The following is a 24,964-nucleotide window of genomic DNA, read 5'->3' on the forward strand; positions in this document are numbered from 1 at the left end:
CAGTAAATTTGGTATTCCGCTTTCTGACAACGATGATTGTAACGTTACATTTTTCTTCTGAAAGTCTTGAGCGTCAGTAACGTTACTATTCATAATTGACAAATATCTGCAGGACAACATTTATATTGTGAGCAACACAAGTTACCTTACGCCAAAGAACTTGACGCCTTCGTGCGTTTTGGATTTTTAACAAAAGATGGGGCGGGGTTAAGAGGGGTTAAAACATTTGATTGGCTAGAACTGGCAGCAGACAGGAGGAAAACACAGCGATGCGGCATCTGATTGGATGACGGGTTTGTATCAAAGTGAAAATATGCGCCTCGGGCTCTTCTGTTGCTAGGGCGTCAATGGCGGAACTCCGCAGCAGAAGTTAATATGACACAAGACAGAATCGCATAAGGTAATACTGCAAAAACCTCTTTACAATAATAGCATATGTTTCGTTTCAGTTTATTTTTTTTATGCTCAGTTAGCGACGCTGTCTCTTCGTGAGCAGGTTTATGGGTGGAGCAGTTTGAAGAGCTGAGTTACTGTAAAACTGAGATGAGTTAAAGTGATGAGTGTTGGTGTGGCGATCCTCATAGAAGAGTTTCATGAACTGCTTCTTTCTGAGTTTCAAAATGACTGCTAAGTTCTATCTACTTTAGTTATCAAAAGCGTAAAAAGCTGATTTTAAATGTAATATGTACATATCTGTACTGCTCTTCTCCTATCTGCCTGTACTTTTCACTTGTTTTGAACATGTATAAACATGTTGAATGTGCACGATGCATTATGGCCCATAGAGAAATACTGCACTTTACATAACGGTCCTTTAATACTTGGATTGGACCAAAAGAGGAATGCACGTTTTTATGTAAGAGTAACAGTAAAGCTGATTGGCAGCAGGATGAAATTAATCTCTGGTATCTTTTTTTTTGCATCTTATGGTCTTCATCTTAATTGAAGTGCCCTTTAAACTGTGGCCCTTATCAGGGAACGGTCACAGATTGTGAATCAGGACACATGATCCTCAGATCTGAGACATCTCATCCTGGAATTCCCAGCATTGTCTTTTGGCAGTAGATTTTTTTGCCTTTGAATCTAGGTCATTCATTCACGTCCCTCTGAAAGTTATCCAGTGCTCTGCTGTTCTCCCTGATGGATTCACTTGTGGGAAAGGATTCTGGAAGAGCAATAGATGATATAATTGCTGGTCTTAATGCTCTTAACCCCCGTCTGCATGAGAACCCTGCTGCTAAATCAGAGGATTAGACTATGAATTTGGAGAACCCCTCCCTTTCCCGTTATCATTAAATGTCGAAATCTGCTAAAAATGCCGCAGTCACAGCTCATAACATTTTTTAGGCATTGATCATTAGGGAGATGAGTGTGGGGAAACATAGGCTTGTTGGTGCAGGTCACAGTTTGTTATTTAGGTTTCTCTCTCACATGTGTATGGATGAAAGGCTGTTTTTGAGAGTTGAGCACAGCTTCATTCTCTGCTCTGTGAACAAAGATCAGCATCTTTGTGTTAAACAAGGGTAAATTGAATAGCTTGCATAACAGAGCTGCCGATCCACCTGTCCTGTATTTGTGTTCACTTACAGGCAAAAAAAAATAGGCAGCTGTTCTCTCCTGCACAATGACACCAGTGTTATTATATAGACACTATTGTACTGAAGTTAAGGTGTAGTTTTAGTTAAATGGTTCTGTAAACGGGTGGGTTCAGTCATGCTTGTAAATTGAAGCCACATGGGCACATGTAAGGAACGTGCAGTTGCTTTCACTTGAACAGAACACCCATTTTAACGGAAGTGGTTTCATTGTAGCATGCTAGCCTCAAAACATATCCCCTGATCAGTAAAAAACATGTGAGTTTTCTTGTTCGTAGTTGTAGAGAAGGTTTATAAGTATGTACATACATACATACATACATACACACACACACATATATATATAAACATTGAATCACTCAATGGGCTATATGCACGCATAAGTTCCGCATTTGACGCAAGGATTCTCAACAGTTTCCGGTTGGGGAGATTAAAGCGGAGGAAAACGGGATTATGGCAGAGTCTTCAAAATTACTGTCCTCCCGTCTTTGAAACGAAACGTTCATACCTTTAGATGTAATTTTATATATAGTTATGTTTATTTAATATCATTTTAAAAAGAAGCATAAACACAACGAGGGGTGTCTGTTTTATCTGTTTTTGTGACTAATGTTTCTTTAGTATAACCATGGAGTATAAAATTCAATATAAATTCTCGGTATTGCATTGGACTCTACAATCGGCAGAAGTTATCGAGCATCCTTAAACCTTCACCGGAAATATCCGCCGTGCATAGAGCCCATAGGAAAACTAACTACATATATAACAGCAGAAATGTGTTTACTGGACTAAAGGCCTGTTCAGACCAAGAATCATAACTAATGCACAATAACATTGTTTATTATCAGAGTGTGTTGCAGTTATGTCATTGGCCTCTTTAAATGCTCAAGTTGGATTCTGATTGGCTTCTAGTGTGTTATTATTGTTTATCAGATAATATATTATATAGTCATCATTAGGTTCCTTGGTGTGACTGGCCTTTAACACAGAACAAACAATAGTCCAAATTTTATTTTAGCATTAAATGCCATTGCAATTCGCTTCCTTTTTAAAACTGTTTGCGAGTATATGGTTTGTTGCATTATTAATATTTGCATCTAGCATTGACTTTGCGCTCTCTCCTGTCCAAAAACCAGAATCAGAACAGATGTGAATGTGAATCATTTTGGGATTGAGAATCGATTGTTCCTTGATCACAGATTTGCTATCTAAAGGGAAAGCAGTCGAAGCACAAAAAGACAGCAGTGTCATGCCATCTCATCAGATATTGTTTTCAATACATGTAACCTTCAGGCCAGTGATTCATTTCCATGACTCCTGTGATTTTGCACTAACACGACGGTTGACTTCAATGTGGTTTCTCATGGTTATAGCGTCTGAGCCTTTTAGTCATAACTATACGTGACTGCGTATCCCCTTGTGCTAAACTTTAACAGATAAGCCTGTGAACATGTTATTATGTTTCAAAACACGCTTCTTCACTTCCACATGACGTGGAAATGATGGCCTGATGGTTGCATAAGTTGGTGTTACATTTTTATGAGCACAGGCCATGAGGAACAGGCTCTGTTTTTCAGGCCTGTGTGGAATTTCATGCTCCTGTTATTATTATTTTAGCTTTGTTAGAGTGACATTTTCCAGTATGGGTGTGTTTTGGCTTTACCCTTTCTCTGTAAATGTTTTCGAACCCCATAATGATAAATCTAGTAAAGCTAAAAGTTATCTCTTTCAATGGGAATGTTTTCCTACACTTTACTCTGATATTTGTGACAGAGGCCAACAAGGATGTCAATAGAGGCAGAGGCGTTGCTGCAGGAGGCGAAGGAGAGCATCGAGGCAGCCCAGAACTACAGAAGCGAACTACAGCAGAGACTGCATGGACTCAGCCAGGCACGCAAACAGGTACGCTGTCGCTCTCGGCACTGCCGCTGAAGGAATAAATAGGTTTCCAATAGGGATGCACGATATATCGGCATCGGCCGATATATGTTCATTTTTAATGTTATCGTTATCGGCCTGGTAAGAAAATGTGGCCGATATATTAAAAACGATAAAAAATGTATTATTCCCTTCAGCTGAGACACTTGTTGAGCACTCTTTATGTTTTTGAATTTCTTGAAATATGATTGAAATCTCTTCAAAAATGAAAATCTGGTTCAGGACAACATGTGCAGCGCAAATCTGTCATATTGGCTATACAACACTATAATGAGAACATCATTATAATTGTGCGCTTGGGACGTGGATTTAATTGTGAGACTTTTGTTTTTGTAATCAGGCTCTCAAAATTAGATAAAAATTTGGATTTAAGTTTATCGGCCGATATATCGGTTATCAGTGTTCAAATATAAAGAATTATCGGTTATCAGTATCGGTCAAAATGTTCATATCGGTGCATCCCTAGTTTCCAACAACAAGCAACATGTCAGTCCACACCGAAACTGCTGTGCAATGTGACACAATTACAGCCAATCAGAAGATATTTCATATACAGTGGGATTTTGGACCAATTCCAAGGAATTTGAATTTAAAGTGCCCCTATTATGCTATTTTAAAAGTTCCTAATTTTGTTTTGGTGGTCTCCTACAATAGGTTTACAAGCATCCAAAATCAAAAACACCTTTTCTCAAAAAATCATAATGGGACACTTTAAATGGCAACACCAATTAAAGAAGAAAGGAAGTTGAATTGTGGACATTTTTGGAATTGGATTTCAATAGGTAATCTTGAAATTTTGTGTTTTTCCAATTTTGCGCAACATTGACAGAAATAGGAGCCAAGCAATTGACAAAATGTCCTCTTGCTCGTTACTTGTCTCGGTCCAGGCTGGCTCATATACAGCGACCATGTAAATGGTCAAACAATAGAGACAAATTGCTACTGATCACACCCAGCATGCACCAATGCATAAAAAATACTACATGGAACACAATGTAGAAAGTGCCAGAAACAATCTAGCTTCACAAAGGTAGTGGTTCCCTACACAGTAACCAAATAACGGGACATATGTGTGTGTTTTTGAGAGCGCGTGGGTAAGTGATACTCCCACTGTCTCGGTGAAGTGAGTAGGATCCTCTGTGCCAGGAAGCCTGTTGGTCAGCACAGAAGGGCTGATTCATGGCGCACGTCTCCCGGGGTGACTGTAGGATGTAAAGCCGGCCTGCTGCTCGCTGTTATCTTCAGCCTTTGCTTCTGGCATCTTACTCAACTTCCTCCTTCCCCCACCTCCCAGAATGCCTCATTTAGAGCGTAAACAATGCTTTAATTTCCTGCTCTTCATATGAGACACTAAACTCAGAGAATGTTAAAGCTTTCTCTCCTCACATCCTCCACGGGACAGAGAATTGAACCAAACTTTTAGGATCATTGACTGGTGATTGTATGACGCCCCACGGTACTGTGATTAACCTCGCAGCGTGTGCAGCTGTCTGAGTGAGATCCCATATGTGCAGCCCATCTGATATGATCAGATCACATGCTCTGTTATTCACAGCAGTGACAACATTTGCGTTCAATATTTGGGTCAAACTGCATTTGTCCTGTATGAGCAGAACTACGTCCAGTTGTAGAGGCTCATCTACTGTATTACGATTCTTCATGTTATTTAAAGAACTGAAGCTTCCTGGGCAGTCGTTGAGCTTTATGCTAGATCTTTAACATTAGCTGTTGTTTCTTGTCTACTTCCTCTTTAAGTTGTCTCAGCCACTGATGCTTCCTGAAATCCTACAAGTGGCCTCTCTCACCCACGAGCCACACTGCTGCCAGCTCGAGTCGAATACATGATCATAGGAAACACATACAGAGCTATAGCGTGTTTGATCCACACTAGCATACATGTGTCTATTTGAGATGAGGGGTTATACTTTAATGTAGTGTATTCATATTCTCTCAACAAAAATGTACAACATTTTTAGCTATTTAGCATATTTTATTTAATATTTCTTGCCCAGAGACTGCATATTAAATTTAGCTCTGTAGCTAGCTATTTCACTGCAAAGAAAAAACCTGGTTGCCTTAAAATTTTAAGTTGATTGAACTGGAGAAAGTGAGCTACTACAATGAAGGAGATTGATTTAATCATCAGAAACTCAAAATAATAAGTTATCTGAACTAAATAAAGTATTTAAGTTGATTTGACAAAAGAAAAAATGTTGTGATAAAAAATCTTGAATTTTTTTTTTACATTGATATTCTCTTGTCAAAAATAAAAACATTATCAATGGAGTTGCATTCGCTAATTCTGGGGCAGTCATGGACCATCTATGGTCCCCGTTAAATAAAGTAATAAAGTACTAAATAATATATATATATATATATATATATATATATATATATATATATGAAGAGTTCAGATGCAAAAGCCTCTAAGTGCCATTTGAAATTCTCTTCTAGAATGATAATTTTTATCAAGCTTGTATATTTAAGTTCAGTGATTTCACTTAAATGGCAATAATAATTACCTATTAATTGTTATTTAAGTGAAATTACTGAACTTAAATATACAAGCTTGATAAAAATCATCGTTAAAGAAGAAAATTTCAAATGGCATTTAGAGGCTTTTGCATCTGAACTCTTCATATATATATATATATAATAATGTATACTACAGTATATTATTACAACAACAATTTATTAGTATACAATATATATATATATATATCATAAAATAATAATTATATAATTAATAATGTATACAATATATAATTATAACAATTAATTATTAATTATATTTACAGTTCTGTTTTGTAAATTTTTGGTTTATTTAAAAGTCTGATGAAAAATAAATTAATTATATATTTTAGGTATTTTTTTTATATTTCGATTTTGATCAATTTGACTATGAAGTAAACGTGGAACGACATGAGCTTTAATTGGGAGGTGAAATTGCTGTCGCTCCATTCGCATGCTCTCACTGTGGTGTTGGTCAATTTACTTACAATTATTTAAATTAGACCAATATGCAAACTCAGAACAAGCTAAGAATATTATTTTGAATCACATTATGCTGAACATAAATCCCAGGACTATTGTTCTTGCGCCTGTGTTTGTCTGACATTAACAAAGAGGTGTGTATGATCCTAATTTTGGGAGTCTTTGGGAAGGCTGAGTCTAAACATCCTGTGATGGGGAGTCTGCACTTCTAATCGCCTCCACCCTCCACGTGCTCCTCACAGCGCATTGTCACGAATATTCAATATTTAGCCAAAAGATTCTGTCCGGGCTCAAAATATTCAGATTGATCCTGATAAGACTTCAACATATGAAGAATGATGCACGTCTCTGGACAGAAGCATTTCCTGCGTCAAGTGCAAACAAAGCCACGTCTGGAACTTTCCACTAAGGTTCATTAATAGCGCCGTCTTTTTTGGGTTTCATCCATTTATCCTGCAACACTTTATCTGTGTTATTTTAGACTCTCTTCCCACTTCCTGGTGCTATCTCTACCTACACACACTGTCACGACAGCCTGTCGAGTTCCACGGTGCAGCACTTTTGCTCTGCGGTCTGTTGTGCATTTCTGTCAACATGCTTTGCCCAGGGCTGCATTGAGCTTCACTGATTATAAAGGAATGAGACTTTTCCTCGTTCCAGAAATATGACTCAGGGAATTCTTATAATTACAGGCTTTAACGTGTCCTTTTATGTCAGTGTGAAGAGTGCTTATGTGTGGTATTTCACTAGGTTTTAAACTAATGTACTGGGTCACAATTCACTTGCAACACAGATACAAATGTTCATTGGTAAGTGGCATTGAAGGACCCAAGCTAACCTTCAACTTGCAAGTGCAAGTTTCATGTTCACAAGATAAGAGGAACTGTTTTTTTGTTGTTTTTTTTACATTGAAAACCGCCAGGCTTCCTGTCACTCTTGGCTCCATTTTGTTGAAGGTGAAGCAGTTAGTCTAAAAGATGCACCAAGAAAATTGAATTGTGCCATTCACTTCTCAACACTTCCGCTTTCAGCCCTACACTTCATGTTCAAAACAAGACAGTGGCACACTTAAACATATTACACAGATATCTGCACTTCCTATCACTGATTTATGTAACCCTATATATGAATTTCAAATACATTTTAAGATTTCAGAATAAATTGGTTGATTTATCGTTATAGCATTTATATTTCTGCATTCAAATAGAGATTATTATTTATTACCGGCTTGTTTCTTTATACTTCAGCCCTGTTTAGAGAGGACTAGTTTTCCGAAATATTTTTAATTTGTGCTCAGCTGTCAGCACATTTAATGAATGATACCGAACTGATTTTCACATGGGTTTTTTGCTGGAAAGGTCATGCATGTAGCTATGATACAGGACACATGGGATATTTTATCAAATACAAACATTAGTCAGGTAATGTTAAATCTTAAATCTTACTTGTGAAAAGTAATTCCCGAGCGATAGTCCGCCAATTTGAGCAGGATCAAAATGGCGGCAAGATTTCTCAGTGCCCAGCGGCCAACAGGGCATCTAGTCTCTATATGATATCTATGGGCCTCATGAGGAAAACGGCTTATTAATCATAAATTAAAAATGCAGAAAATAATCTCTGTATTGGGTAGGTTTAGGGTTAGTGTAAGGGGATAGAATATATAGTTTGTACAGTATAAAAACGGTTATGTCTATGGAAAGTCTACGTAATGGTATAAAAACAAGTGTGTGTGTGTGTCCAGGTGCGAGGCAGTGCCAGTCAGACACGTGATGCTCTGCAGAGGCACTTCCAGGAGCTGCAGGTGGCGGTGAGTCGACTGCTGACCGAGAGACTGAACGCTCTGTTGCAGGAAGTCGACAACATCGAGCTGGACAGTGTCAGTCCCTTAGATGACTGTCAGAAGCTCATTGAGAGTGGAGTCAGCACAGCTGATGAGCTGCTCCGAGAGGGTGAGTCTGTCAGATCAGTGCAAGTGGAGGCTGGCCGCTCATAGTTCGGGCTACAGTGATTTTTCAACTATGGTCACACTAATCTGATTTCATGGGATTTCAAAGTATGTGTAGAACCTCATTAAGTATTTATTAGAACTGAAAATTTGATTTAGTCTGGTGCCAGGGGAGGATACCTCATGTTTGAGCAGTCAGTTTCTTTTAGAGTTCGGTCATATGCCAGCTTGTAGGTCTATGTCAACGGTATGAAATGAAATCAGGCCAGACGTTTGCTTAAAGCCACACCGTGGAACTCTTCAACCTTTATAATATATTACCAAAACCCATTGAGATGGTAGATCGACTTACAATAGGTTGAATGACGTGTCTGCCGTCTCCTGAAGGTGTCTGTATCACTTTTACTTGCACTTTGTAACTTCGAGTTTCGGGTAGGAACCCGAGCACAAAAAGAACTACAAAATTTGACCGCTTTACGGCATACGTCACTTCCCCCACCACCCACAACTTCCTCAGAATCTAACGTTAGTGCTCAACTCGCGTTTGATTGCCGTCCGTATGTTTTCGTCATTCCGAACAACAGCTACAAGGAAGAAGGCAATGGTTTTATCAGAGGAAACTAAAAAAGAAATGGGGAGAGTGACAAATTAAAAGCCAGGACGAGGATTAACATATTGGTCCAGCTTTCGCTTGGCTCGCTGGCGTGAGCTAAAGGAGGAGGGGTGCTCGACCGATGCGGACGCTTGCCTGCACACAAATGCCGTTTCTAAGGTAACCCAGATAAATTCATATAAGTAGTGTAGTATTTTCTAGTATTCCGGCCACAGCCGATGGTGTTATGAGTGTAATAAAATGCCCACAGATCAGTGTTCATTTCTACAGACACAGCCCGCCTCAGTGCAGGGCTCGCACTAATAAAATCGGCTCTTGTCAACGTGAACGTGCCCGCGACTCAGTAGTACCCACAAACACTAACATTACACACCACATGTCCCACGGTTTCTGTAAAAATAAACCAACACACATAACGTTACAGTCAGCTCTGGCCGACGGTGTTTTCAGTGCAGTGAATGTGTCCGCGCTGTCCCGCGCCCACATTCACTCACAGACATGATAATCTCCACGGGGATCACCCCTCTCGCTCTGTCAGCAGACTGCTTTAAGGGAATCAAGCGTGGCAAGGCTGCCCGGCCCGCCTCATACATTGCAAGCACCATAGACAGTAAAAGCACAAGCACACACAATCTAAAGACACGGGAGGCTGACCGGTTGACCTTTTGTTGACTTTAATTTGCGACAGTGCTGCGGAGCTTGTGGCCTCTAGGGACGTTGGACGTTAAAATTACATGTCGAGCACCATCTAGTGGCCAAAAAGTTCCGCAGTGTGGCTTTAAGTAGTTGAAGAATATCAATTATGTGGTAGAATCTGATCAAACTGTGAAAAAAAATGGGCCATTCAAGGGCGATAATGGCGCTTAGTTTAGTTTATTTTCATTAATTAAAAACATTTTTTTGTAAAGATTTTTTTTAAAAACATTGAAATATAATACTTTACATAAATATTGTTTTCAAAAATAGAATCATGTTGCTTAAAGTCCCTGTAAAGGCAATTCTACAAAAAATTTCTAAACACATTATAAATGTTAGATATGTATTGCTAAAACATATTGCAAAGACTGTGAACTGTGAAGTACTGAAATGTGGAGTTAGACCGTTAAGCAGTTTTTCACCATTGCAATTTTACGGATTAATTGGGCGGGGCTAAAACAGGGCTCGATGACGCACTGGAGCCCATGAGCTGCTGGACACCCCCCTATTTGATGACGCACAGAGTCTGATCTCCCCCTCTCCACACACACTCCTCGAGCACATTCGCATTCACCGCTCAATTGCGAGTGACTGTCAGTACTATTAGCTAGTTACTACAGCTAAGCCTACAGTTTTCTAGCTAGCTATGCCTTCGACACGGACATGCATGGGCTACTACCTGGATGCGATCATGTACAAAACAGATCGGTATCTTCATTTAAATTCCCCTAAAAACGATCACATCAAGAAGAGGTTTTTAGAGAGCCAACCTTGTTAATGAAAAGCTGAGGATCACCCCCAACACCCGCCTCTGTAGTGATCGTTTTACACTGGATCGTTTTATAAACTTTCCTCAGAGACAACTGGGATTCACTGATAATCCGCTGTTACTGGTGAACGGGGCCGAAACGACGATCTCCCGCCTCAGAGTTCATCCTCCCGTCTCCAAAAGCTAATCAGCTAATATTACCGTCAACAGCTTTCCCGCTAGTGGGCGTGGTTTCAGCGCAGCCAGCGGACACGCCCCCAGCGTTTGAGAGCAGAGAATCTGCTCATTTTTTCATGATTTTGATAGCTTATTTTATGTACTTGCCGGCTTTTTTTATCATTCAAATTTGGCTGGGTGGCTAATAACACATTTTTCTGTGGTATGACAGACTCAGAACACATACTTAATTTTGACTTTACAGAGACTTTAAAAGGGAATTCATTTTATTTAAATAAATTGTCTTTAAAATATATACATTTTAGTTGTAGGATCATTGAATGTATAAGCAGATAAAGTACAAATTTGAACCTACTGGCTCAAATGAACCAGCAGAAAACGAATTCTTATTGTTGAGCCCTGCCATTTGGATAATTGCTGGCTATCAAAATGTTAGCTTATTTAAGAGATTCTTTGTGATTTATTTTGATTTTGCAATTGCTATAATGTCCTCTAGAGCTCATTTGATTATACTTGCTAGAGTTTCAGTAATGACGTTCAGTAATGAGTGTAATAATACAGCTGTCCTTACAGGGGAGGCTGCCATCCGCTGTGGTGTAAGTGAGAAGGAGGACAAGCTGGGCAGTTTCACTAAGAAAGCTCTGCAGATCCAGTTAGACAGGTGAGGAGCACTGGCCCAGTGAAAGAAGCATAGCTTTGATACATCACTGTCACACTCAGTTCATGTCTAGGAACAATGAATACGTGGAGACTCTTGAAAACACAAAAGAAAGCCACCTATTTCTGAAGTTCAGAAGACAATATTCCCGTAATTCCATTACTGCAGCACTCATTGAAAAGCTAACCTTCACTAATGCCTTGTTTCATGACTCATCTGTTGTGAGACATCTTCTCAAAGTTTAATGGAGAGGTGGCAGCCGTACTCGCAGTGATGCGCTGAATCACCCAAGCAAATAACAATCATAACTTTTGTGTTTTAGAATAAACGCTTTTGAATAATTTATATATATATATATATATATTTACCCTCCCCATGTGAACGGGACTTAATTTGCCGGCTTAAAAACATTACTCACCAATCCTACATGAATAACCGTTGCTCTCCACCTTTTTGTTGGCTAGGCTCTTGTAAGTCTAAGGAGGCTCTGTGTTTCTGGATAGTTAAGTTTAGTTTTGATAAGACAATATTGCTGGATAACTGCGCCACTTAAAAATATATACAATCGTCACGTTGTTTTGTGCTACTTTATACTAACTGAGGGACAAAATAGCTTCTTGATGTGCCAATCGACAGCAAGCCACAGGATATTTCTTTAACCCTTTAGGATTATTGTCTAAATATCTATATTGAATCATATAAAGTATCTGTTCTCTACACATCAATGAGAGTGTGCGCAAGGACGGTATATGTAAATACGTGTGTCCTCAGTCTGCCCGAGGTACCTGTGCTGGTGGACGTGCCGTGTCTGTCTGCGCAGCTGGACGACTCTCTCCTGCACATGTTCCGTTCGCACGTGGCTCGGCACGGCAGCGTGGCGTCTCATCCGCCCGTCCAGATTGAGGAGCTGGTGGAGAGACCAGGCGGTGTGCTGGTGCGCTGGTGTAAGGTGGGTCTGGGCTCCCAAGCTCATGGCCATCAGACATTTTAACCCCATTTGAGCCTCTTGGTGATGCCTGTCCTTTTTGCATGTAGGTGGACGATGACTTTACCCCTCAGGACTACCGGTTGCAGTACCGTCGCGGTAACTCTTCTCAGTACGAGGATGCGTACATCGGGAAAGACAACGAGTTCCTGGTGCTCCACCTTGACCCGCACATCGACCACCTGTTCCGCGTGTGCGCCAGAGGAGAGGGCCGAACCGAATGGAGCCCGTGGAGCATCCCGCAGACCGGCTACACCACACTCGCACCCCACGGTACAGACTAGGAAACCTAACAATGCAAACACTAGCCATAATTTCGCTCATCATTTACTCACCTTCATGCCATCTCGATGTACAGCTTTTTGTCTTCAGATAAACACAAATAACATTTTTTTTAGTCCATATAATGCCATTGAATGTATTCCGTTCGACCCAGTGGATGAATCATTCTGTTTTCTGAAGTGAAACAATAGGTGTGTGTGAGAAACATACTAACATTTTGTAACTTTTTAATGATTTAACTGTAAATCATTGGTTCCGGCCCCCTGTGCTTCCGCTTTGCTGCTCGCACTTACGTTTACGTCAAGCTGAACTTGTAAATGTGCTTGGGATAGTTGGCCGAAAGCAATGGCTTATAGTTAAACAAAGTCATATACATCGGGGATGGCATGAGGATGATTAATGATTCGAGAATAGAAAGATTTGGATAAACTATACCTTAAAGGGGTCATGAACTGGCTTCTTAAATTTTATTATATTGTTGTCTGAGGTCAACTTATGATGTTCGCTTGGTTTTTACATTCATAAACGAATAAGTAATAGGCTATTTTCTACCCTAGTTTTGAGCCAAGCTCAAAAACGCTCGGTTTTTATGGGCGTCTCGCACTGAAGACTTGGAAGTAAACGCCCACTGCTGTGAGTGGATAAGAGTTTTGCATATTATTAGCTCTGCGTGTAATGCACGAATCGGTGGGCGGGGCTAAACCGGCCGTGTTGAAGTAGGCGTTGATCTTCTTCTGCGGGGGTGGTGTTTTATCCTCTTAAACGTCGTAGTTCCCCACGTCTCATCAGGCTTTTTTCAAAAGACGTATTTCTGTGTAAATTGTTCATGAAACACCTCCAAATGATAATATTGTTTCCAGAATGGCTTCCTGGCGTGGATGGTTACATTTTGAGCAGTAGGAAGAACATCGCCATGCGCAGTGATTCATCAGCTGGTCATGGAGGCGTGCTGTACTCCAACTCTTCCACATACTTCTGTGGCCAGACCCTCACCTTCAAGTAAATCAGCATTACATTCTTCTTCACACTCTCATAGCGGATAAACTGTGGGACATTTGAAAGTGGGACACTATAAATAGGTTAAGATTATATTACTCGTATACCAATTAATTATTCAATCGAAAAGATGCAGAATCATCGTAACTGACATTTTTACAGGAACAAGCCTATCAAATATCTCACTCACTGTGTGTCTGATTTCTGGCTTTGCTCTTTGTTTGTTTGCAGGATCACAGCTGCTGGACAGACAGATAAGCGTGACAGTTTGGGTGTGTGTGCGGACAGCAGATCTGACACAGGCTCACTGCAGAGGGATCAGGCTGTCTGCATCTCCACTAACGGTACGAGCAGGAAAATATAGTTAAATACCTTTTGAAGATATGCAGTTATTATTGCGGTTAGATTTTTTTCGTTTGTCTCTTCTGCTCACCACAGGTGCATTTATTTGATCAAATATGGTAAAAACTGTAATATTATGAAATATTACTACAGTTTAAAACAACTGTTGTTTATTTGAATATATTTTGATATTTTGAAATGTAATTTATTCCTGTGATGTCAAAGCTGTATTTTCAGCATCATTACTCCAGTCTTCAGTGTCACATGTTCCTTCAGAAATCATTCTAATACGATGATTTGCTGCTCAAGAAATATTTATTATCTATCTATAAATTACAGGAATGTCTGTGTGTGTGTGTGTGTGTGTGTCTGTCTGTCTGTTAATCGCTTATCTCTCGAACCATTAGTCCGATGGATCTCAAACTTGACAAGTGTCTTGCTACGGGCACGAGTAAGTGCAGTGCCGAGTTTGACGTTGTTTGGATTAGAAATGCAAAAGATATCACTAAATATATCGCTAAAAAGAAGCACACATTGGCTTTTGCCGCTGTAGCCGCTGGCCACTCCCCCTCTCACGCTGCAAACTGAGTGAGTACAGCGCAGGACCAGAGACAGAGGAACGAAGAAAGCAGATTTGCTCCCTGAATCATCGCGCTTATTCATTTGAGCACTCAAACACACCAAACCAACAATTGCTAAAATCACACGAGCATTATTAGCGCAGGACCAGAGACAGAGGGACGAAGAAAGCAGATTTCCTCCCTGACTCGTCACACTTATTCGATTGAGCACTCAAACACACCAAACCAAGTTAACAATTGCTAAAAACACACAGGCATTATTAGCGCAGGACCAGAAACAGAGGGACGAAGAAAGCAGATTTCCTCCCTGAGTCGTCACACTTATTCATTTGAGCACTCAAACACACCAAACCAACAATTGCTAAAATCACACGAGCATTATTAGCGCAGGACCAGAGACAGAGGGACGAAGAAAGCAGATTTCCTCCCTGAGTCGTCACACTTATTCAATTGAGCACTCAAACACACCAAACCAAGTTAACAATTGCTAAAAACACACAGGCATTATTAGCGCAGGACCAGAGACAGAGGGACGAAGAAAGCAGATTTCCTCCCTGAGTCGTCACACTTATTCATTTGAGCACTCAAACACACCAAACCAACAATTGCTAAAATCACACGAGCATTATTAGCGCAGGACCAGAGACAGAGGGACGAAGAAAGCAGATTTCCTCCCTGAGTCGTCACACTTATTCAATTGAGCACTCAAACACACCAAACCAAGTTAACAATTGCTAAAAACACACAGGCATTATTAGCGCAGGACCAGAGACAGAGGGACGAAGAAAGCAGATTTCCTCCCTGAGTCGTCACACTTATTCATTTGAGCACTCAAACACACCAAACCAACAATTGCTAAAATCACACGAGCATTATTAGCGCAGGACCAGAGACAGAGGGACGAAGAAAGCAGATTTCCTCCCTGAGTCGTCACACTTATTCAATTGAGCACTCAAACACACCAAACCAAGTTAACAATTGCTAAAAACACACAGGCATTATTAGCGCAGGACCAGAGACAGAGGGACGAAGAAAGCAGATTTCCTCCCTGAGTCGTCACACTTATTCATTTGAGCACTCAAACACACCAAACCAACAATTGCTAAAATCACACGAGCATTATTAGCGCAGGACCAGAGACAGAGGGACGAAGAAAGCAGATTTCCTCCCTGAGTCGTCACACTTATTCAATTGAGCACTCAAACACACCAAACCAAGTTAACAATTGCTAAAAACACACAGGCATTATTAGCGCAGGACCAGAGACAGAGGGACGAAGAAAGCAGATTTCCTCCCTGAGTCGTCACACTTATTCATTTGAGCACTCAAACACACCAAACCAACAATTGCTAAAATCACACGAGCATTATTAGCGCAGGACCAGAGACAGAGGGACGAAGAAAGCAGATTTCCTCCCTGAGTCGTCACACTTATTCAATTGAGCACTCAAACACACCAAACCAACAATTACTAAAAAAACTGATTTTGCACGGGCACTTTGCGCTAGTTATTATCAATGTTGAAAACAGTTGTGCCGCTTAATATTTTTGTGGAAATGGTGATACATTTTCTCAGGATACTTAAATCCGCATTCATGTAAATAGTAACAATCATCTATGGTAGATGCTTTAAATCTAGCAATAATCCAGGTTTAACACACTGTTTTAACTAAACTGAACAGGTAAGTATTAGTAATTATTGCTAAAACAATTAAATAAACAAAAAAACGATGCCTTCTGGGACTCAAATGTTTTGTCCAAGTCAGTTTTGAACTGATGCATTGAAAATGATAGTCATTTAAGTTTATTTAAATTAGCTCAATAATGCCATTTTTGCCACAAAAAGTGAATGTGTTTTTATTTCCACTCACCGACTGCAGGCTTCTTGAGTGGATGCAAACATTAGAGTGAAGTCACCATGTGCTTTTCCTTTTCCAGGTGCTGTGTTTGTGAACGGAAAGGAGATGACCAACCAGCTGCCAGCCATCACTGTTGGCTCATCTGTGACCTTTGACATGGAAATGGTAAACCTCTTTCCTGTGAGCAACAACAACAACCCTAGCGATGGGGGAAACTTCAAGCTGAGGGTGACGATTGGTTCAGGGAACAGAGAAGTGGTGTTTGATTGGCTGCTGGATCAGGTGGTGGACAGCCTTTTCTTTGGCTGCTCCTTCACACACCCTGGATGGAAAGTGCTGGTGTTTTGATTGTCGCATGATGAAATATCCAGTCTGCTGGAATTCAAGACCTCAAGTTCCTTTAATTTGATCAACCTTTCCAAGTGCTTACAGTTTTTGCCATTTTTTCTTAATATTATCAGTAACAGATATCACTGCAGAATAACATTAAACTTACTGTTTTAAGGTGTGACGCCAACCACTACTCTTTGACCTCATTGCAGGTGGACAGGTGTTGAGTTATTTGCATAACAGAACATGTTTGCAAAAGTTTTTTGTTAAGTTGCAAAGCATGTTGGTCTGGTTTACCACAGAAAAATATAGTGAAGCATTCAGAGATCAAAGGCACTCAAAACTGCTCAGAAAACGTGCAAAATAAAAGTTCTTCACGACGACCTACAAAGTTAAATCTTTAATGCTCCGACAATCTTTCTGCATGTGTTTTCTCGAGTCAGAAGTGGAGAATGTGTCTGTGGAAGAATTGTTGCCTGTTTAAACATAGCTGGATGTTGGTTTATGTAGAACACAGTAACATTTAGAGATGGCGTACCTAACAACTAGTATTTTATTCTTGTTTGCCTGGTACTCAGTATTCACATTTAGAAAGTACTGTTTTTAAAACCACAGGGTAGACTGCTTCATCAGTAGATACCAATGCAATGTTTCCACAGAAATGTGATCGTTCGCACTAAGCTTAAGTGTTGTGCCATTTTATGATGAACTGGTTTTTTTTTTTTAGGTTCTCATTTTTAATACATACGTTTTGCTGTACCATTTCGTGTTTTCATTAGCTGGCTTACCTTACATTAACTGTTATTGATGCATTTGTTAGAGAGAAAAAAAGCGTATTTTACACAATAAACATGTGGGGCCAAAACACCCAATTCACTTGTTCCTGAGGTAGGAGAACATCATTTACAAGGTACTATGTAATTGCTCACTGCAGAAGGGAACATTTGTAACCCAATGAGGATACACCCATGAAATATCTGATATTATATTTATAAAACTGTGACTATTTCATGTATATTTACCTCATTTTGCCTGTGCCTTCTCAGTACAGATCTAACATTTGCAATGAACAGTTTTCAAAAGACAAATTCCTGTTTTTTTGTTTGTTTGTTTTTTGTAAACGTTTACTAAAATAAAACCAACAAATAAAAGAATGTGTGAACATGACTTGTGAGGAATCGATTGTAAAACAACAACAAAAAAATCTTTATTTTAAATAAAGAACCTGAAGCACTTGTTTCAGCATAATTCAGAAACTCAAGCAGGTTTCATAATGTCCCTATCATATTCTTGATATAAATATCTTTTTTTGACATTAATTCATATCAGTAATCCACATCTTGTGTAATTTATGCTGTATTGACCGTTATGCACTCAATTACATAACTGCTTAAGCCAAATATTCAGCTTAATATCTCAAATATTGACCAAAAACATTTTTTTTTTTAACCAGTGCAGTTTTAGCTAAATAAAACAGTGTTTTACAAACAGATCCCTTTCCTTTAAAACAGAGGCATACAACAAATAAACAAGACTGAAGACTATGATAACTTGCATTTCTGAGTTGAAACAAACTAGACGAAGATTGTAGCCATTTCACTTTGGTCTAAAATAATCTTTCTTGAATGCGGTCACGTTCAGCAAAGCCATGCCACTAAATGTATGTACATATTACGACAGTTTTCAGCAGAAACACCTGAAAATAAAACAAAGGGGCACCATGAAGATCGAATGGAACCAAAGTAAACTGATAGATACAGCAGAACAGACGCGTTGTGAGAAAACTAACATATAATATTAATAGAACTGGACACAGCATTGTGTGCAGTAAAACGTCACTGAAATTCAAACACGATTAAAAGAAACTGTTCACACCAAAAATTCAAACCCTGCTTAGAGTCCATGTTTCCATGGATAAGGCAAGTGTAAACATTTCTGCAAGGCGGATGCCCACTGTGTTTTTAGTACCCTGTACCTGTATGTCTCTGTGTTGCAAGGTCAGTGGAATAAAGACTCTGAAAAACGTGACAAAAAAAAATAGCAGTGCGTCACTGATGGTTATTCTTCAAGCCGAGATTCCAAAGAAAAGTCATTTGAAGTCTTCAAGTGTGGTGAAAAACGATTGTGATACTTTCACTTTAGCCACCACGGAGAGATCAACAAAACTTTGGTCCAGAAAAATTCCCAAGAAACAAAAAAAGTTAGGAGTGGCACAAACCGAAATTTTGAAAAAAAAAACAAAAAAAAAAACTAATGTTCAAGTTTTCAGAAGGAGTTTATCAACCCCTGTGAAATATATGCAATAAAAGGGAGTTTGAAGGAGCCATCCATCAATATTCAAAATATATTAAAAAAATTATTTTCATAGTCCTTTTAAAAACAGGCACCTAAAACAAGTGCTAAAAACTTGCTAGAGCTACGTTGTTGTGTGAGCGGAGAAAAAAACAGAAATGACTTATAGTTCCAATAGCATCTTCAAGTAATTTGAATCTAGAGTTGCTTTGATGACATCAGGTCAAATCCCCACGCAACCTGCTCCTAACTAGACATCATCTTTAACCCTGCGAGTGCAGAAAGTGGTGGTTCTCACATCCAGGGGGGCGTTTGACACCCACTGACACTTAATACAATCCAGAGTGAGGAGGAGGTGGTGGTTTCAGTGATCCTGGGTTTTGACTAAATTTGATACACTGACTTCGCCATCAGCAGTGTCTTGCGTTTTGGATTGCTCCTGGCTATCTTTGAGCGGTTGCAGATCTCTCAGGTGAGCCATGGCCTTGTCTATAGTCACTGTATTCACTAAGCCAAAGTCGTGCATGCTGACCAGATGGAGCAGAGTGTTCTGGCACAGATTCTTCTCGACGATGGTGGTGCCGTGCTCCTCCACAAATAACACGCAGGCGTGATTCATTTGGTTGTCAGCTATGAATCTGCACAGAAGGAAATATGAAGCAGAAATGTGATCAACCTCTGAGAGATAAGCTCACATATGTGCAAGGTGATACAGGGAATGCATCCAGGCCACAGTGATATACAGAAAGTGGATTGTGTTTAATGGAAGAGGTTTAAGTACAACAAACAAAAAAACAGGACAGTGTGAAAGAAGTGAAATTTACATACCCATGTTTCATTACATGCAGGTTCCACAGTTTCATGACCTCTTTCTCTCCCTCATTGACATCGGTGAACTCCTCGATTTGCTGAGCGGGGTGATGAAGATCAACAAAATCATTTAAAAAGAACAACAATTTCATAGGTGCGTGAAATCCATAATCACTCAACAACGCAACATTGTGGCTCAATTTGACCCTTCCTTTTCAGACTAACACCGATTTAGTGCAAATTTACATCAGATCCTTTGTAACATCCTTCTCAGATGTGATTTAAATATGTGAAAGTAATACAATTCCTCTGACACAACGTCTCACACACGAGTCACAAACAGCACGCCATCTGTTCTCTTCAATGGTAACAGAACCAAAGGGTCTTTAAGATATTATGACTGCTTCCTCACCATAGCAGTCTTCTCCCTGAGCCACTCCGGGTCCCTCTCGTCCTCACTGTCCACTTCCATTTCCTGTGGTCTAAGTGGCACGCAGCTGTCGCTGTGGAAGTACAGGCGGTTGTGGCCGCTGATGCAGGTCCGCGGCTGCTCCTGTTCTCCATCCTCGGGCTCCAGGAACTCAGAAAGGCTGGGCTTTGAGCGCTTGGGCCTGTGGAGACCACAACACTGTGTTTAACATCAGATTCAAAGAACTGAATACAAGCTCGGTAGCAGTGCATTCAACACAGGCCTCCGTGTTAACGCTTCTCATTTACTTTGAATGGGTGATATAAGGCTTTGCCGAAATGAATTGTGGGTTACATTGCGTCATAGGCATTGCTTGTGGCAGAATTTGAAACATTTTCAACTTTTCAAGCACCAGCGCAGGAGTTAGCCAATCAGACCAGCTATGCAGTTGCGTTCATGCAACACCGAAAAAGTAAAAGTGATTGGCTGTTGTCACTATGATGATCGCGTCAGCATCAAGTGTGAATGCAGTGTAAAAGGCCTGGGCAAATAATAAGCAACACCATTCCATGAGCAGCAAATAATCATTTTAGAATGATTTCTGAAAGATCATGTGACACTATAAACTGGAGTAATGACTCCAGAGATTTAAATAAAATATTTTAAATAGTAATATTTCACAATATTACTGTTTTTGGCTCAAATAAACGCAGCCCTGGTTAGCATAAGAGACTTTTTTTGTACATGAAAAATTTTCACCAACCGGTTGAACATGTTGAGCAGTCAGGGTAGATGCTAAAATTCAAATTACGCGCCGCAAAAAGTGTGCATATATTCACCAATTTACAATGGAGTAAGAAACGGATCAACCAGTCAAATTCATAACACATAACTGTCTTTTAAATCAAGCATTATAAAGCAAAGCAGCTGTCAGCACTGCAATGCCAGACGCATCATTAATTTCTTATGAACAATCCGTTTTGCTTCCAAATAATTTAACTGACTGGTTAATGGGGAAATTAATGACTAATTAATATCCAATGCATTTGATAAAATTTTAACTATATTGTGATATATATACTGCAGCCACGATAGAAATGAATGATGAAACCTTTCGCTAAGGCCACGTTGCAGCTAAAGCATTTTTGAATTTGGATACACATACTTTCAGTCTCATTTTCAAACCACACAGACCTGCAGACAAGGAAGTGTGTAACCGGAGTCCTCTTCACTGGGCCGTTACGGCTGAAGGCAAAGCCAGGCTGGCAGTGGATGTCCTGAGGGTTGCCCACGTAAGAGCCGTCATAGCATTCATTTATTGACACGTCGATCCTGGCTCCTTTAGGATGAGGCTGGGTGAGAAACACCTTTACATCAGTATAAACGTGTCTACCAAATAAGGACTAAATGCAAAGGTTAGATATGCGATTTAACCCAGTCCAACTACAAATAGTGCGTTTATAAATAATAATAAAAAACACTGAGGCATTTCTGGTGATATCTCTCACCACATAGTTGAAGATGAAGCGGCTGTGCGAGAGCTTGAGGTGCTTGAGGAGGCTGTAGAGTTTACGGCAGTTCAACGTGCACCACGGACAGTGCAGGTCATCTCTGGCCTCCGTCTGCTGCCGTGTGTTATTGTTGTAGAGGAACTAGAAAACAAGAGGATGGATACAACACACCATGAGCACACAGTGGCCCATGGACAGAGCAAAATGTCACAGCAGGACTTATGAACTCCAGCGCTCTCATGCTGATATCATACAGCACAGAAATCTACAGTGGAATGACAGAGAATCAAGGAAACATCCTGAACCTTGATAGTCAATTTAAAGGCTTGGGATAACAGATAAAGGCAAATTTACAGATGTTACTCACCTGATAATAAACACGTATTTTCTGACGAGGTTCAACATGAGTTTGTTCTCTTCTTACTGGTAGATCAGTGCCAACTGAATCATTCACAGCTGCAAACAGTCAAAAACCATTGTTATGATTGTAATCTTTTTAAAGGAGTAGTTCACTTAAAAAAAAAAAAAAAAACTTTCTGATAATTTACTCACCCCCATGTCATGCGTGTTCGTGACTCTCCTATTCGAACTCGTTCATCAAAATGAACGAATCTTTTCCTGAGTCAACTTGTTCATTTTGATGAACGAGTTCGAACAGGTGAGTTATGAACGCGCATCACAGAACAGAGCAAGGCGACCATTTGAGCTTATAAAACAAACTTTTTTTTTCAAAGGAGCGATCATGTCGCTAGATAAGACCCATATTCATCGTCTGGAATCGTTTAAAGCCCTTTGAACAGTTTGCAGTTTGTACTGAAACTGTCTGTTGGACCTTGAACCGTTTGGTTCCCATTGAAGGCCATTATATGGAGAAAAATCCTGGAATGTTTTCATCAAAAACCTTAATTTCTTTTCGACTGAAGAAAGAATGACATGGACATCTTGGATGACATGGGGGTGAGTAAATTATCAGCAAATGTTTTTGTTTTTTTAAAGTGAACTACTCCTTTAAGTATTGCACACAAATCAATATGCTTTAAAGGCCAAAATGTTATTGAACTTTACTTGTAAACACTAAGGCAAGGCACTTTTATTTATAAAGCACTAACCAGTGCTTGTAATCTTACCTACTGCTTGTGGCGGCTTTACATTACTAGGCTTGCTGCTGTCTACTGTGCTGGATTCAGAATTGCGTGTAGCAAGCGGTTTGGCCACCGGTGCCGTTCCTCTGTCAGCAGTGTCATTAGTCCATCGCAAAGTGAACTGCAGTGTGGGTCCCTGAGAAAAGGTCTCGAAGGGTGGAAGCAACTGAAACACGGGGTAAAGATCCCAAATGAAGGACCAAAAACTACTTAATGTACAAAATGTTAATCAGTCAACATGCAGACTGATAAAACACACCGCCTGAAACTGACCTTCCCATCTCGTATGGTTTCCCACGTTGCCCTTTTCTTGCCTACAGGACTCTCTTCCATCTCTTGCATGGAGACTTCATACTCGCCATCCAAAAGCTGGAGGTGTCTTTTGGAGGAATGCAAAAATAAAGTCTTAAACCAGACATGCAAAACACAAAGAAACTACATACGAAAAAGAATAAGCAATTTAAAGGAGTGTTAAATAAAGAACGTTTACCTATTTTTATCAAAAACTGTCATTTGTGCCACAAAGGTAGTTTCTCCATCATCCTGATGAGAGCAGTATCTCTTCTTCCTGTTAGACATCTCTTCAATAACATCTGAGAAGAGAACAACTTTTTTGTGAACAGGCCTCATCAAAATGTATTTTGAGGTGGAATATTATTAAATCTCTAAAGCTGAAGCTCATACTGGAGTCTCGGGTGGTCATGCCGCTGAGCTCTCTCCCACCTGGACGTGACACTCTGAACAGAAGGGAGTAGGACTTCACCATGTGGCTGTTACTGGGTTCAAACTCATGGCTGGGCACTACCAGAGTGGGAAAAGCTCCCATCTTGGTCTGACTGATGTCAGGGTTCAGAGGCACCTGCTTTTTACCTGTAGGCACTTGCTTCACTGGGCAACTTACATCCTAAAACAGAGAGTTCAAACAATCTGTTAGCTTAGCAGCCATATGTATGTGTGTGTGTGTGTGTGTGTGTGTGTGTGTGTGTGTATATATATAAGAAAAGTTGGCTAAATTAACACTTACAATTTTAAAATAACATTAGACACAATTTCTATGAAATTTAAGACAAAACATTCATCATCTATCAAGGGCTTCCCCCGACTTAAGATTTTCCTAGTCAACTGTTAGTCGTTCATTTAAGCCATGACTCAATTAGTCGGGGGAGAAATACTAAACCATGATAACGAGCATTTAAAATACAGATTAAGCTCTCAAGCACGCGCATAAAGCTTGCGGCAGCGACAAATGCAAATGTTGCATGAACTTTTATAGGGCTGCAACAACTAATCGATAAAATCGATTATAATCGATTATGAAAATCGTTGTCAACGAATGTCATTATCGATTAGTTGGTCTGATTACGTCACGGGGATTGTTTACATGCTACATGCGCTTCTTACATGCGCTTCTTACATGCGCTTCATGAGGCACACACGCAGTCTCTCTCCCTCGCCGGTCTGTGCGCAACACGGACGGTTTGGAGCACATTATCTTCTGTCTCGCATGCGCACTCTTGATTCCGTGAGTTTGAACTAATTTGCGGGCATCAGGAAACCGCTATCAATATGCAGCATACACGAAAATCATTCACCTTTCGGCAAATTCGCTGTTTTGAAACCAAAATAGGTGACCTGCGTTAATCGTGTATACTTTATGAAGCCATACTGTAGTATAATGTGAGATAGAAATGTATATTTAAGTCATTAAATTCAAGTTAACGTAAGCTTTTCCCTCCACTGCGGCTGTCAGTCATTCTCTATTCGGTGTTCAAACAGCGCGTCGCGTTACAACAGTTAACATGATGAAACTCTTTCCAAGATGATTCAATGTTATTATTATAATTGAGCCGTAGATAAAGGTCTATGGTTTCGTAATATAATGACTATCTTGCTAGACTTTTATTGCTGTAACTTAATCACTTTCTACTGAGTGTCTGTTAGATCACAACACTAGAGTAGACTCGGCGCACTATAATTGTTCTTCACGTGCACAGTAGCCTAACTGAAATTTAAAACTGCTAAAAGAACAGGCTTAATAAAC

The 24,964-nt window shown here is 39.9% G+C and overlaps 2 protein-coding genes across 2 annotated transcripts in view; one reads left to right on the top strand and one right to left on the bottom strand.

Annotated features, from left to right (window-relative positions):
• Nucleotides 1-18,791, top strand: crlf3 (cytokine receptor like factor 3). Its single transcript, XM_039685894.2, has 9 exons — nt 1-400; nt 3,369-3,497; nt 8,269-8,476; nt 11,301-11,388; nt 12,157-12,334; nt 12,421-12,643; nt 13,513-13,651; nt 13,880-13,992; nt 16,509-18,791. The coding sequence occupies exons 2-9, from the start codon at nt 3,381-3,383 to the stop codon at nt 16,775-16,777; spliced, it is 1,335 nt and encodes a 444-aa protein (XP_039541828.1). The 5' UTR covers nt 1-400; nt 3,369-3,380; the 3' UTR covers nt 16,778-18,791.
• suz12a (SUZ12 polycomb repressive complex 2 subunit a) overlaps nt 17,938-24,964 on the bottom strand; it is an 11,156-nt gene continuing 4,129 nt past the window's right edge. Inside the window, exons 7-16 of the mRNA XM_039685893.2 lie at nt 23,608-23,827; nt 23,414-23,516; nt 23,197-23,302; nt 22,909-23,089; nt 22,149-22,237; nt 21,779-21,922; nt 21,465-21,622; nt 20,274-20,472; nt 19,880-19,959; nt 17,938-19,689 (exon numbers count right to left, since the gene is read on the bottom strand). Coding sequence (XP_039541827.2) covers nt 19,416-19,689; nt 19,880-19,959; nt 20,274-20,472; nt 21,465-21,622; nt 21,779-21,922; nt 22,149-22,237; nt 22,909-23,089; nt 23,197-23,302; nt 23,414-23,516; nt 23,608-23,827 — 1,554 coding nt within the window. The 3' untranslated portion in view covers nt 17,938-19,415. The remainder of the gene's footprint in view (nt 19,690-19,879; nt 19,960-20,273; nt 20,473-21,464; nt 21,623-21,778; nt 21,923-22,148; nt 22,238-22,908; nt 23,090-23,196; nt 23,303-23,413; nt 23,517-23,607; nt 23,828-24,964) is intronic.

The sequence above is a fragment of the Pimephales promelas genome, chromosome 3 (assembly GCF_988280905.1).
Source record: "Pimephales promelas chromosome 3, fPimPro1.hap1.1, whole genome shotgun sequence".
Lineage (NCBI taxonomy): Eukaryota > Metazoa > Chordata > Actinopteri > Cypriniformes > Leuciscidae > Pimephales > Pimephales promelas.

Bases quoted from the DNA above. Each gene is read 5' to 3' on its own strand.
- crlf3 (XM_039685894.2), top strand. From the start codon at position 3,381: ATGTCAATAGAGGCAGAGGCGTTGCTGCAGGAGGCGAAGGAGAGCATC. The intron at 11,389-12,156 runs GTGAGGAGCACT...GTGTGTCCTCAG, and splicing joins CTGCAGATCCAGTTAGACAG to TCTGCCCGAGGTACCTGTGC. The intron at 13,993-16,508 runs GTACGAGCAGGA...TTCCTTTTCCAG, and splicing joins TGTCTGCATCTCCACTAACG to GTGCTGTGTTTGTGAACGGA.